General features: G+C 43.8%; 2 protein-coding genes across 3 annotated transcripts; one reads left to right on the forward strand and one right to left on the reverse strand.

Annotated features, from left to right (window-relative positions):
* Positions 1-762: 762 nt before the first annotated feature.
* On the reverse strand, positions 763-3717 carry LOC135502824 (serine/threonine-protein phosphatase 6 regulatory ankyrin repeat subunit C-like). The gene is made up of 2 exons (XM_064795928.1): positions 3677-3717; positions 763-3067 (listed from the first exon to the last, which is right to left on the reverse strand). The coding sequence occupies exons 1-2, from the start codon at positions 3715-3717 to the stop codon at positions 868-870; spliced, it is 2241 nt and encodes a 746-aa protein (XP_064651998.1). The 3' UTR covers positions 763-867.
* Positions 3718-5248: 1531 nt separating this feature from the next.
* LOC135502847 (profilin-like) lies at positions 5249-13635 on the forward strand. Of its 2 annotated transcripts, none has more exons than XM_064795961.1 (5): positions 5249-5401; positions 8189-8261; positions 8646-8722; positions 9868-10060; positions 10802-13635. In XM_064795961.1, the coding sequence occupies exons 2-5, from the start codon at positions 8207-8209 to the stop codon at positions 10897-10899; spliced, it is 423 nt and encodes a 140-aa protein (XP_064652031.1). In that variant the 5' UTR covers positions 5249-5401; positions 8189-8206; the 3' UTR covers positions 10900-13635. The 2 variants fall into 2 exon arrangements, with proteins under 2 accessions (XP_064652031.1, XP_064652032.1); XM_064795962.1 differs by lacking the exon at positions 5249-5401 and adding an exon at positions 7085-7224.
* The last annotated feature ends 1919 nt before the right edge of the window (positions 13636-15554 follow it).

A 15554-nucleotide genomic window follows, 5' to 3' on the forward strand; every position in this document is an offset into this window, starting at 1 on the left:
TTGAAGACGACTACACCAGTCAACTGAATGTAAACCGATCACTATCGCCAGTGCCGTTCCCATCAGTGATGGTGGGGAGGATGAGTCAGGTACAATGGCCAGTAGACCTCGGTCAAAATCTGACCGATTCAGTGGTTTGGAGCACATCTACCCGGCTTCCAAATATGATTTACAGTAAACCTTGCTGAAGTAAAATTTTATTGTTCATTCTTTTTTACAATCGAACAAAACAAATTGATTATTGAATAGGATTATATACAAAATTTGACCGCCGTCTGTCCAATTTTTGCAGTCTTCCGTTTTCGATCCTCAGCCAATCACTTCGTTCTCGATCTCGCATCACAATCTGAATTTCTCTATTACGATATCTACAAGTACATGTATACATGTATGTGTTGGACACAATCAATTTTGTATTTATGTCTCCTAAAGAGGCTTATTGTAATTCTTGTCCTTGTTGTGATTGACCAAAGACGGGCAGGCACAATAGCCATCAGCTGTTTATGAGAGCCTAAGCTAAGGGCCTTTATGTACGCATGTATATGCCAAAATCGTGGGAACTTTCCACCCAATCCCCATCAACCGTGTGCATTAGTGTGTCCGAAGCGTTTATAGACCGTCAGTGTGATGACTGTACCATCGGCCAGGAGCCGTCCTTGTTTAGAATACTACGTCACGCTCTAGTCTATGATAATAATGCTTGAAGTGATTAATCTGCGTGTTCAAAGAATAAGGAACTGTGACCATACATTATGTGTTATATAATGTCATCTGAGGTTGCGTTTCAATTTATTGGAGTATGATGCGACACTCTAAATGACGTACGTTATTAAGACAGCGCCTATCAACAAGCCATTCATAAAGGGCTCAGTCCAACTGATATACCTGGTAGCCATATTGAGCTTCCGGCTGCGCGGCAGCGGTCGGGTCTTGCAGTCCATCGCGCATGTACAAAGCGCCAACGAACGCCTTCATGATCTTCGCAACCTCAAAAGCTTTTGCGGTATCCGTGCGTACCTGGTCTAGAACGTTTATGCAGGGTTGCCAGTAGGAGGGTAGAAGAGTGTCGGAGAGTGCCTTTTCTAGTTCCTCGTAGATCTTGAAGACCTTCTTGCTGAATGACTCCCCACTTTCGAAGAAGACCTCAACGTTGTGCAAGAACACAGTCTTGAGCATGTAGGTCGAAATAAACTTATCCACGCTGTGCATCATCCCCATCTTGTCCCGAATCATGATTCGGCAAACATCGGGATTCCGAATCATCTTCGCCGTGACGAAGATGTTTTTGACCTCTGGCGCCAAGCTACTGATGTGGAGCGTCTCCAATTCTGCGAAGGAGGTTCGCCAGAACTTTCGGGCGACGTCAGGGAGATATGTTTTTCCGAGTTTACTGTGTCTGCTGGGCGGTTTCGCGACGAGTTGGTGGCCATGTTGGCCGAGTTCTTCCTTGTCCATCATCCATGTAGATTCGCGCGCATCCTCCGGCCAACCCGTGATCTGAATCGCAGGAACAATGTCAACGTACACATTCACAGCCAATGACTCGTTGCTACGGTCCTTCCAGCGGAAGTACAGCGGCGTACTCGCGTTGTTTTCTGCCGGAAGTGTATGCGGTGCGCAGATCAAATCTAAAGTCTGCGCAGCTTGTTTATCTATCTCTTCGAACAGGAGACCTTCGTAGTAACCATGGAAAACATGACTGCCTTCTGTAATCAGGTTTTCCTTGATAGAGGGCGGCATGAGCACCTTTTTGACGCAGCGCTTGTACCCGCTCCCGATGTCTTGAACGTGGATAGTCTTCTCTGCGTATTTTTCCAACACGAATACATAATCGATTCCATCGGGTAGGCCAACTTTCGTTCCCTCTGCCACGCTGCCGCATTTTATACGTTTCAGGTCGAGGCGCTCCAACAAATCACTCGTTGCACTGGTAATCCTGGTTTCCACGTCGTCATAGACGCTAGTTTCAGGATTCAGAAAGTTCAAAAAATCTATGCTGCCAAGTCCAGGAATCGTGTGGAGAAAATTCATATCAGGACAATGTGTGATATTAGGCATCTCCTCTTTTGTGACGAGAGTAAGTTTCTTTTGCATCTTCCCGATTTTATCCAAAGTCTCGTAGCCGACGATTCCGTAGAGTGGAAGATACTGCAGCGCCTTCTTTCCAAACTTATCCGCAGCATTTACATCCGGGCCAGAGCAGAGCATCAGCGTACGGTAAATATCCAGGTGGTGATTCCGCGCCGCCTCGTACACGAGAGGACCATCCGGTGTCTTCTCGTTCGCTTTCGCTCCGGCAGCCAACAGAATGTTCACCACGCCAAGATGACCCCGCTTGACAGCCTCCTGGAGAGCCGATCTCGACGGGCCGCGGCAATTGGCATTTGCGCCTGCGCGGAGTAGAATTTCTACTACCTCCGCGTCGCCTGTGTACACAGCTGAATAGAGCGGCGTCCATTTTCGTGCGTTCTTGGTCTCAACCTTTGCACCAGCTTTTAGGAGTTCCTCCAGGCATTCCCTGTGACCGCCTGCGGCTGCGTGGTTCAGAGGTGTCCTGTCCTTTACGTCCGTGCTCTCCACGTCCGCTCCTGCCGCGACAAGACAGCAAACAATCTCAACATTGCCGCGCTGCGCCGCCGCATTGAGCGGCGACTGGTCATCGCCATCTTTACTCTGAACGTCAGCGCCAGCTTTGATCAAAACCTCCACGACTTTCCCATGCCCATGTCTCACGGCATATCCTAACGGATTCCAACTTCTACTCTCGCATCGTGTGTTTACCTCGGCGCCATTTTGAATCAGAAGGTCAACGACGTCATGATGACCACGATGAGCTGCGGAACCAATGCACGTTTGTCCGTTCTTATTCTTCGTATTCGGCTCGCCGCCATTTTCTAGGAGCAGCTTCACTACTTCTTCGTGTCCCATTTGCGCGGAGGCGTGGAGGGGTGTGAACCCGTCCACATTGCAATGGTTCACGTATGCACCGCCATCCACCAGTCGCTTGACCTTGGCAAGGTCACCGATGACAGCGGCCTCGAAGAGAGATCTTCCCTGGGCGGCTGACCTGGAACAGAGAAGGAAATTGAATGTTGGTCCCATTATAGATTTCCTATTACGTCAAATATTAAGAATGTGAAATTTGCAATTGAATTTGAAACTTCCTAATTGCGTAAATACGTATGAAGCATAAATCTCAACATTGCCATTGTGTAGACGGATGTACATATACAGTACTGTGAATTCCAAGTTCCAGCTAAGTCGCATGCATGGTGATTGCATTACGGCAGTGTGTATGACTGCATTTCTACGGAGGCTACGAAGGCAATTCCGCTGGAAGTTCAGTGTGGTATTCGGTTGTTGCATAACATGCTGCCTTCCGAAATCGTGATCCAATCCAAGTTGCGTTACCAGGGTAGTTGCATCTCGACCACCAAGGTTATTGCATCTTATCAGGATTGAGATACATGTATATACCTGCTAAGTCTAAAGGGGGTATGATAGGGCAGTTGCCGAATCTCTCACTTCCCAAATGTTTAGCCATGGCTGACAGGACACGACATTCCCGCAAAAATCTAGGAAAATACCACCGGAATGCCGGAACTTCCCTAATGACTATATCCGCATCAAAGAACGGAACAATTTCGATCCCATCTTTTTGAAGATGACCACTTACCTTCGTCCAAAGAGCGTCCCAAACTTTTTTCTGACGGACATTTTATCTTTGCATTTCTTAGTTCACGGACTCAAGTAGAATCAATCCTAAGCTATTCTGATTCCCAGCAATGCATGGCCATATCGTGGGACACGCACAAAATTGCATTGAAGAATTTAAACAACGCTAAGTAGGTGTAAGTTTGCTATTATTGCAAATGACTTAACATGGGCATTGTTAAACTGGTATAAAAATACCATTTCTGATTTTGTGTTTGTAAAAGGGTTTGAGGTCTGCGGCTGCCTAAACGGTGCTGCCACATGTCGAATTTGCCGCACAGCAAAGTTTTTTTCTTGGAAAAACTCCCACTCTCAAAGTTCTTCTTCGGCAGTCAGGTGGACTGATGATGCGGAGTCTTCTCCCGGCGTTCCCACTCTGCACTTGGAGGAGTATTCCTCCTCCTGGGTATGCAGGATGAGAGTTTTTCTGTGCCCTACTTCGGTAAGGCACCAGTTGGATGGTGACTCCTTTCTTCGGTCAGACAAGAGTATATGGCGTACCAGAAAAGTCAGTACAACTGCCCATATATCCTGTCCAACACCATTTCCTTCTCGTTGAGCGGTGTTTAGTTTCGTAAGAACATAATTACGTTAAACAATAGCAACATCAAGATTGTTTAATTCATTCGACTTAAAAAGGAAATTTTACCGTCCTTTTGGGCCTCCGTGTGAAAACTACTGGGTCAAAACGGAGAGTGACATTTATTTACGGAAAAGCCAATTGAAAGCCAACTTGAAGATGTCCAATTTGTATGGCAATTCCCAATTCTCTTTGGCAACTTGACGCTACTATTTGAAATATCGATGATACAACGTCAAAATATCTGAGCGCGAAATCACATTCGCGCCAATAATAGGGCCTACTTGCCCGTGCAGTAAGGGTCAAGAAGAGTACCTGTTACAATTTTTAATTTTTCAAATACTTATTCATATATCATGACGTAGTCATATATAGGGCGGCATGATCCGGGGTGTTCAATCAGGTCAGCCCTACATTATAACAAGGTAGTTCTAGTACCTCAATGATTGTAATTAGCAAGTAATCAGTATAGCTGGTAACGCTAGTAATTAGTAATTACGATGTGCATCGAGGCAAGGTTGGTATATTAGGTTGGCGGTCAAACATCGACGATTAACTGCTAAACGGCTTAAAAAATCAATGGTGGTCTTGTCTCAGTGCAAATAATTACGCTCTGACAAACAAGGGCGTTGTTAGCTTTTTGGTCCTGGTGGGAACGGAGCAAAATGCCTCCTGGGGGGGGGGGGGGGGGGGGCAAAATTACATTTTTTGAGATTTTACGGCCAAAATCACGCTCAAAAACACATCTTTGGTGACTTATGCCCCCCCCCCCCCACCCCCTGCCGCGCTAGCTACGCCCTTGACAAAAAAATAGACGTCTCTGGCAAAACAAAATCTCCACACGACGGGAACCTGCGAACAAACACCGTGACGCATGCGTAATCAGGTTCACTGCGTGAATCTCAATCTGCGGGCACGCTTCGTGAGCAACCATTGAATATTCTACATATAATTGTATAACACGAAGACGACAAATAATCAAGTATTATGAGGGCAGAGTGCCAAGTCATGACGAGTTGAAAGTCCGAGCGTATTCCAGGTCAGTCCATTATCCGGGTTCCTAAGGCACATACACGTTCACGACAGTTCCTTCTATTTTCCTCACCGGTGAGTATATTATGTATATACTTTAACATTTTCCATTGTTTCAATTCCTACCCCACATTCGGTGAGAATTTATGAGTGTTCATGGTCATCCCTGTCGCATCTTCCTCACATCGTTGTGGTTATCAAGACCCTAATTTCACCAATAGGACTTGTTTGTCGTTCAGGGTGTTTCCAATGCATATCGCCATTTTTGTGTAGTCACGCCTCGGTTGTCTTCCGGGGTGCGGGATGTCTTGCGGCCGCTGCGGATTCTGACATGAAAACACAACATTTAAGCAGACGACTTCAGTCACCTTGGTTTCTCTTATTTTCTTCACAACATTCTGCGATTTATTAGACAGCAAGCAGACGTCCTCTGTCTACCGACTTTACTTCCGCCTCGGGGCGCCATTTTGTCGAGAAGGCCTGGTGGGCTAAATGTAATGCACCAGTCAATATAATCCCTATATCCCCCCCCCCACTATTTCAATTTCTTATAAACATAACTTCAATATTGAATGCCACTTTTTCAATATTGAAGTCGGATTTCAATATTGAAGTCACGATTCAATATTGAGGACTGATTTCAATATTAAAATAGTGTGGAGCAATATTGAATTTCGAATGAGGTTTCTGGGCTTTCGTAGTCTATGTCGACAAGAATAAATAGGCCTCGTGTCAAATGAATTTCCGTTACCACGAAAGTAGAAGTCAGTGAAGACACACGATAACTCGACGATTCGCGTTCTTTGAATGTGCATCGCGGACGAGCAAACTATCCAGATTTTTGCAACAGCTTTAAAATGAGCATGACCTCGTCGACCAGGGTGAAATAGGCCAAAAGATAGATGCCTATTGTGCAAGTACATGCACATGTATTCATGATATAGGCCTGGTTGTCCTGAATACATGAATATAACAAAAGGTGTAAATTCATAGGCCCATTTAGATATCTAGGCCTCTGAATTCATTGCTTCACCACAAACTGTAAGTGTAAGCAATGCCTCCGTTAACCCAACTCTGACAGAAGGAGAGCCCGATGCCCTTGTGCCGGAGTATCTATATCCCAGGGCAAGTATTAGTTCCCACGTATTGGGTCGTATGAATAAAAAAGATGTCACTATAACGAGAAGAAGCGACACGTAAAAGTATTTACTAGTACTAACGAGGACAGTACATGTGACCTGCCCATGATCACAGACCAGCTGCCTCGTTGATGAGAAAGCTAAGAGACTTGCCCAAGATCACAGGCCAGACGACTCATTGATGACGAAGATCACAGGTCAGACGACTCACTGATGAGATAGACAAGTGACTTGCCCAAGATCACAGGTCAGATGACTCATTAATGAGATAGACAAGTGACTTACCCAAGGTCATAGGTTAAATGACTCATCAGTGAGATAGACAAGTGACCTGCCCAATATCACAGTCCAGAAGACTCACCGATAGGAAATACAAGTGACTTGCCCAAGATCACAGGCAGATGACTCATGATCATTGGTGATAGACAAGTGACTTGCCCAAGATCACAGGTCAGAGGACTCACTGATGAGATAGACAAGTGACTTGCCCAAGGCCTCACACCCACAAACTATATCCTGCCTGTGCTGCGTGCTCAAGCGGCAAAATGATTCATTGTACACCGTTTACACTGAAGGCTTGCATTGAACAGTGACATAATTTGACCTCATTCACTATTCACTAGTTTACTATAGGTTGAGTTGTCCGTACATTCACTGCACACCCATCCATACCTTATTGCACGGGCCTGCTCTAGCTCGTTTTACTCTTGGCCTTCGTCGAGCCGTTATTGGGAAGTGTGTCCGGTTATTTGCTCAAAGGTACACTATTTCTTAGACGTTTTTCACTGGTTTGTATATATTGAATTGGTGTGTTAGTCCTATGGGTCATCTAGGCCAAATACTTTTAAGTCCAGCGATTCCATCTTTTAGTAGCAGTGGTAGGGTAGAATAGCTAGACGATTAGAAGTGTGCGTGTTACTCCAAGCATTACACACACTGCGTCCGTCCACTATGACTATCGGATGTACAGGTATTTGAGACAGTAGGACTAGGAGTACTTCTGGCAACGTATTAGCACGTTTTGCCTCAAATCCCTGAGTATGTGCTTCAAGTAACCAGCCTAGGGTGTGTGGGAATGTGTGAGTGTGTGTGGAGTATGATATGGGACCAATTTGGAAGAACATTTGCCACGGGCAATGGAGGGACAATAGGCCCTTTGCCAGATATGCTGGTATCACCTAGCGTCGAGAAAACAAAAGCCAAATGCCAACTTAAATCGAGGGGGATTAGTGACAGAGTCGTTAGGGCACCAGGCTTATAACCTGGAGGTTGTAGGTTCGATACTCGGATGGATCAACACTATTTTGTCTGCGTGTCCTTGGGCAAGGCTCATAGACTCTTTCACAAATGCCTGTGCCCCAATTGACTGACAGTTTCAGTCAGGAACGCTTCCAAATTGACACAATACTAAGATAGTGGTATCACAAGAATATAACTACCATTCCAGTGTTCTCCCCAACAATTTTTTTGGGCCGGGTGCTGTCGCCATATTTTGACACAATTGAGAATTCACTTCAGTTCTGTCCAGGTTGGCAGCAAAATCTGTCTGGGTGCTATAACAGTAAAACCATTACCAACTCTATGAGTCTGTCCGGGTGCTAACTTTTTTGTCCGGGTGCTGAAGTGGGGAAGATGATTCTGCCCGGGTGCTGCGCCTGGACAAAAAGCATAGTGGAGAACCCTGCATTCCAGTCTAATTACCTACCTAATCTATTCTTTTCAGACCCCGTTCAAAACCAACATGTCTTGGGATAGCTATATCGACAATTTGATTGCGCAAACAAAGGACGCGTCAGGTATGTGTTTCCCAGTAATATTAGTGGGGCTACTGGGGACGAGATTTGGGATACGTGATTTAGGGTACCTGGAAATGAGAGGGAAGTAGTCCCTCTAATACCATTCGACGTTGCCATATTGAAAAATCTGTCCAGAGTCGTCGCCACATGACGATTGTGACAAGGTCTCGCGAGCGGCAGAGTGAATCGGCGGCCAAAGTTCGTTGCTGATTTTATCGTCAGGATATTTTGAAAAAGGTCATGAGAATAGTTTTTGATGCCAATGACGTCACCAATGGCAGATTTGCACTGGAGTTCGAGTCGATTCTCTTCAAGAATCGATTGAACCCTTTTTTCATAATCGGAGCGAAGTTTTATCTTGTTCTTTTTCTTTTTTTTTTGCAGGTAACGCGAACTGCGACAGGGCATGTATTATAGGCATCGATGGGGGCGCAGCCTGGACAACAGCTGGACACGCAAATGTAAGTTAGTCTAGTCCAGCATTCGACAACAAAAACCATGGTTTCCAGCTCACCTGGAGAGTAAGTTAGTCTAGTCCAGCATTCAACAACAAAAACCATGGTTTCTAGCTCACCTGGAGAGAAAGTTAGTCTAGTCCAGCATTCGACAACAAAAACCATGGTTTCTAGCTCACCTGGAGAGTAAGTTAGTCTAGTCCAGCATTCAACAACAAAAACCATGGTTTCTAGCTCACCTGAAGAGTAAGTTAGTCTAGTCCAGCATTCGACAACAAAAACCATGGTTTCTAGCTCACCTGGAGAGGAAGTTAGTCTAGTCCAGCATTCAACAACAAAAACCATGGTTTCTAGCTCACCTGGAGAGGAAGTTAGTCTAGTCCAGCATTCGACAACAAAAACCATGGTTTCTAGCTCACCTGGAGAGTTATAGCTGTCATCCGTTACCAGGGCATTGTTTTGTCAACTAGGCCTGAAAGAGTTTGGTCAAAAACCGCTTCAGATTCAACCCCGATATATTTTTAGCCTGTTGACCGACCCCAGGATATCAGTAATTGGTTAGAAGTAATCTTTGGGTTAGGATGAAAATGTCCTAAAAGAATTAGAATATCTCCTATTCACTGCTTGGTTCACTTACTGGCCGAGTTACAATGCATGAAGATCTGGTCTCCTCCCAGGTTTCACCTCAAGGGAGGGCGGTTACCAGGCCCCCCCCTAAGTCAGATAGCTGAGGGGGCAGTGTGCACTTTCCAAGAGGTTCATTATGTGTTCAATTTAAAACTCGGGCGTCGTATCTTCCAGAAAACAAAACAAGGGTACTTTTTTTGAAAGATTTCTTGCAACTTGTCAAAAAGGGCATTTTCTATATAAAAACTCGTAATGATGAAAATGATAGGAAGTAAATGGGTTTAAAGGGAAAATGCCTACAAAGAAGGCGGTCAAGGTTAGATAGCAATCTCCCAGAAAGGGGGGGATTAGGATATTGGTACACGGACCGGACTCCTTAGATTTGATATGCTGAGTGTGTAGCGGGGGGGGGGGGGCTTAAGGCCAGAGTGTGCTGGCGTATAAGGTGTCTGAAAATCGGTGGTGAGGTGCTTGCATCCTTACGCCATCCCCTTACCTTATGAATCTTTTTACCTCTTTTTTAGGCTTTAAAATTGCAAGGTCAGGAAGGAGTTAACGTTGCCAAATGCTTTAACTCCAAGGACTATTCTGTTTTTATGGCGAGTGGCATTCACCTTGAAGGCATCAAATATCAATTCTTACGGGCAGAGGATGATAAAATAGTATTTGGAAAGAAGAAGGGGGAAGGAGCCATTACGTTACAAAGTTCGAAAACAGGTAGGCTGGTGTAGCTTTTCTGTGGGCAATGACCCCTAAAGAGATCCGATCATGACTCAAGTCTTCATTTAGATTAGCTGAACTTGGTAAAAATAACTAAATTGTTGGTCACCTCTTATGCAGTTCATTAGTGTCGCGTCCACTACATAAAACGCCAGTGTTGGTCCGGAGTTTTTGCGCTTACGCCTGTTAATTTTCCCCTCGAAAACGCCGGCGCTAGAAAACGCCGGTGTTTTCTTGTCACGGCGATGGATTCAGGGCTAAATGGGGGCTAAATTAAGCACGGCGTTTTAAGTAGTGTAATCACAAAAACGTAGGTGTTAGTTAGTTCGCCACCCGGCGACAGGCGGCCTGGTTACCACGGCGCATGCATCAAAAGGTAACAGTGCAGAAAAACCATGCTATCTGTCGCCGTGTTTAGTAACTACTTTGTATGTAGTGTAAGTCCTCGCCGTGTCTTCTCCGGGCTTTTTCTGGTTCGGAGTATCCCCGGGGTTTAAAAACGGCGGCGTTTTCCATGTCGTGGACGTACTACTATTGACTGGAGTCAGTAATGTTATGCAACATTATGCAGTGTTCCCCACAGATTCCCAGCTCACATAATCAACTGCCTGGGGAACTCGAAACTGCCAATATTTATCAATGGAAGCTTATTCCTGCCAAACCGGGCTGTTCAAAACTCACCATTTTTATAAGCGTTTCGCTACAGGCTTCCTTTAATTGTTGATTTCTATTTTTCAGCAATTGTGATAGGCCATTGTCCGGAAGGTTCCCAGCAGGGAAATTTGAACAAGGGAGTTGCCTGTATTGCGGAGTACCTTGAGTCCCTGGGTATGTAGGCCTAAACTAAATTGAAATAATGTACCAGAAATACATTTTAGGAATACTTTTCATCCCCTTTTTAATGAGGAGTCTGCTGCTTGAAATCCCTGGTTAGCGCTGCGGACATATACAACAATATGTACAATATCCTTGGCAACTGATCACTATCTAATATCTTACCAAAACGCCCGAGAAGTCGATATAACTGTGGCACATGCATACCTTTACTGAGACATAACCATGGTATCATCCTGACCAGGCACTATAGAATAATCTTGCCACTTTGACACTGATCGTCACAAAATTTTGAATATTGATAAGTTATTTTTTTGTGAGGATTCATTTTCAGAGACCTGCATTGCCATGAAATTGTGTTAATATCACTATGACCAATGAAAGCAAATTATCAGGTTTTTATAGGAAGAGATCAGTGTTGCCATGGCAACCATATCTGTTCTATTCAAGAGTATGTTACTTTGATAAAATTGTATTATTCTTGTATTTTTTGGGAAACACTTTATAATGCGATGTGTAAACTTCTTCCATCTGTTAACTTGACCTAATTGTGCCTTTAAAGGCATTACGATATTCCAGCAAATAAAGATAGCTAGAGTTAGAACCCCACCCGAATCGACTAGTGTTAGAAACCTGCCTCAATCAGCATGGACTCCCTAGGCCCCCGATACATAACAAGCCCGCAATTCTTCAGTAGAGAGAAAAGGCCTATCGAATCGCAATACCACGTCAACAACTCTCACTCTTCTTGTTAATTATGTCACATTTTGAAGCCAGTGTTTCTGGGCCGAGGTTAAATGGTGAGAGGTAATCACCATTCTTCAGTGGAGAGAAGAGGCCTATCTCATTGCGATACCTCATCAACATCGATCGCTTTACTGGTTATTCATGTCACATTTTGAAGCCACAACCTTCTGCGTATCGGGGAAGCTGATGAGGCGAGGTTAGTAAATCCAAGCAAAAGACTTGCTGTATGTAGTTTAGACTTACCGTTAACTGGCGATGTGGCATTCCTCTGTGAAGACAGATATCTCATGACATTTTTGTAATTGCTTCGCAACACGCACCCAAGGGCCTAGGCGCTCTTTAACATGGTTTTCGTTGAAAGAAGCTGCGACCAACTGGTATGCTGTTCATATTTCTCCTTTCCGTGACTTTCTTATTTTTACGTCATGTCACGTCTGCCTCTGTCGAGTGGCACTCCCCAGTTAGGCATTTAACGCTAGCAGGCTGAATGTCCTGTTCATCTTGGCCATCGGCTCGATTCAGGGGATGCCTCAATGTCCAGTTTGCACTAGTGTAAACTCCTTCATTTTTGCAGCCTATATATTTGCAGCAAAACTGTCATTTTCAGTTTTGAGTGCACTTATTTTTTTCATGATAAAACATTCAGTTAAACATTTTTTTTGCACCCAAGTTGTACCCCTTTTGTGAAAATTACAAAAATATTAGGCTTGCAAAATGAAGGGGTTTACAAATCTAGATGACAATGTAAATATTCCATATCATGGCTGAAAGATCTTGAAACCTGAAAACCTGCAATAAAAGACAATGTGCTAAGAATTACATGTATTCAGCTGTAAAGCTTTATATCATTCCCCTGTAGACACTTTATGACAATACCACAACCATTGTACTAGGGTCATTTTCAAAAAGTGATTTTTGCCAACACCATAATTTCATATTTTCAAAAATACTGTAATTGTGAAAAGAAATTACAACTGAAATCTCAGAGAAGTGTCTGTGGTATGGTGTTAAAGAATTACATCATTATCCAGTAGATTTATGACACTCTCCCCCTGACACAATGTGAATTGGTTATTATCTATCAAGTTCGAACCTTCAGTTTCCAGCAATTGTTAGTAGAAAGTTCATCTAAACCAGCCTTTTAATTGAAGAGCTCTATCTTGGTGAAATAATTATGGTGATGGCCACTTTTGGAAAATGACCTGACACTTGTAGTTTTATTCAGAAAATCTCAAATTCTGTTAAATGTACTGTGTACATTAATGCATCTGCATGGCATTGATTTGTAACGGTTCCTTTGCATTGCCATTGGGTTGGCTGGCGGTGGTGCCATCTTTTGATTTCAAAATCAACTTAATCGCACCTACCTGTATTATGTCTGAATTCCTGCTTTGATTTGTTTGCAAGAGGACAATTAGTACAGTCAGGCTCATAATGATTTCAACACCGACTTTTTTCAAATGTCTAAATACAAAAGGAAAAGTCTACGCTAACACATTTCTTATGTATGGCGAGAAAACAAAATTTCTCACAATATGCTAAAAACTGCATTGGATATGGTGCATTCATTTTGGAGATATTTTTCCAAAGTCAGTGTTGATTATAATGTGAGCTAGACTGTACGTGTTTGCCGATCTGTTTATTCATTGTCTTCCATCCTTCGTCTTTCAATGGGAATTTTGTCGAAATTGTTTTTCCAACCCAAGGTCAAGTCTTGGGCATGCTAAGTAACAGAAGACTGAAGTTCCTTTGACACCACCTAACATTTATGTCTTATTCGTCTTACATGTGAATTAGACACTACAATGTCTGATATTGATAATGTAATCTTATTAATGAATGATATGTTATCATTCCATAACCCCTCTGGTTGATCTCCGAGCTCGTTCTGAGTCGAGGAAGCTAAATATACATGTTAGGGGCCTTAGCCTAGCCACCGATACAGTCGAAATGATAGTGATAGAATAAAATAAATAACACATTAACATTTAGATTTAAAAATGTTGCGACTTTTTCTTCTGATTTCTTCATAAAGGCCTTCCTCCACATCGATCTTCATGCTGTGTATCACACTCAAGGCCTTTCTTCTTGGCCAGGTGTTGTGGTAAGATATATCATCAAAGACCTTGTGTTTTTGTGCTGCGTGGCACGCTGAAGTGGAAAATGTGGAAATAGGCCCTGAAGGACAAGGCGTTTTATGCAATATGCTTTCTTGTTCTCAAATTTCACACAAGCAATACAGAACAATGCCCTTGCCGCACCTCAGTCGGTATCCATCATCAAGTTATGCACAAAATACTGAAGGGATCCCTATTATTTAGAAGGAACTGGCTATTCGAACCGTCACGGTGCATGGGGCCATTGTTTCCGGTCTTATTCGCACCGTCAGAAACACCGTTACGGTGAAAGGTACCGTACCGTGATGGTGCGAATAATACGGAGTGAATAAATAGATCGCACCGTGGTGACATAGGTGATGGTGGGTAAGGAAAGTAGGCCTAATTCATGATTGAGGTGGTGTTTGTTTGTGACGAGTGTTGGAAGTGCCTTTACTCCTGGCTCCGGGTGTGGGTAGGGTCCTTGACTTCCAGCCAGGCCAGCCTGCCCTGTCACGGTAGGAATAGCCACGGCCTATTAAGAATTTATAAAGACCATTACACCAACTTGTGCCTTGAGGCATGTTTCTGTGACAAAAAACACGTCTTGTACCGCACTCGAAATGTTTCATTTATTTTAATCTGTCTCAGATGATTTCATGACATGATAATACATGTATTCGGTAAATTGACAAGACATAAAACTAGACACGCATAAGTTTTGAATGCTTACAAATAATAAACACAAACAACCTAGTAATCCCTTTTCTTTGATAAATTCGTCCGGGAGGTGCTGCCACCTACACTTATCCAGGTAAACTAAATCGCACATGGCAGCACACGTAAAAATCTGCTCCTCAACTCTGCACTATTATCGCCAGCCCCGCCCCATCCCAGACAGATCCTGAGATCAGGCTTTTTTACTCCTCGTCATATACAAAATACCTATCTTAAAGGAATAACAGACCTACATTGTACATTTGAAATATCGAGAGGTGCGGTGTAGGCCCACATTGACGTGATAAATTCGACCGGGAGGTGCTGCCACCTACACTTAAGTAGGTAAACTAAACCGCAACACAAGGCAGCACACGTAAAAATCTGCTCCTAAATGGGTCAGCAGTAACTCTGCACACCCTGCCCCATCCCAGATCCTGAGATCAGGCTTTTTTACTCCTTCGTCATATACAAAATACATATACTAAAGGGATAACAGGCCTACATTGTACGTTTGAAATATCGAGAGGGGCGGTGTACATTGACGTGATAAATTCGACCGGGAGGTGCTGCCACCTAGACTAATACAGGTAACTAAACCGCAACACAAGGCAGCACACGTAAAAATCTGCTCCTAAATGGGTCAGCAGTAACTCTGCACACCCTGCCCCATCCCAGATCCTGAGATCAGACTTTTTAACTCCTTCGTCATATACAAAATACATATTATTAAAGGGATAACAGGCCTACATTGTACGTTTGAAATATCGAGAGGCGCGGTGTACATTGACGTGATAATTCGACCGGGTGCTGCCACCTACAATTATCCAGGTAAACTAAATCGCAACACAAGGCAGCACACGTAAAAATCTGCTCCTAAATGGGTCAGCAGTAACTCTGCACTATCGCCAGCACTGCCCCATCCCAGATCCTGAAATCAGGCTTTTTTACTCCTTCATCAGATACAAAATACATATCTTAAAGGGATAACATGGCTACATTATACGTTTGAAATATCGAGAGGCGAGGTGTGCATGATAAATTCCTCCGGGAGGTGCTGCCACCTACACTTATACAGGTAAACTAAATCGCAACAC

The sequence above is a fragment of the Lineus longissimus genome, chromosome 19, assembly GCF_910592395.1.
Source record: "Lineus longissimus chromosome 19, tnLinLong1.2, whole genome shotgun sequence".
Classification (NCBI taxonomy): domain Eukaryota; kingdom Metazoa; phylum Nemertea; class Pilidiophora; order Heteronemertea; family Lineidae; genus Lineus; species Lineus longissimus.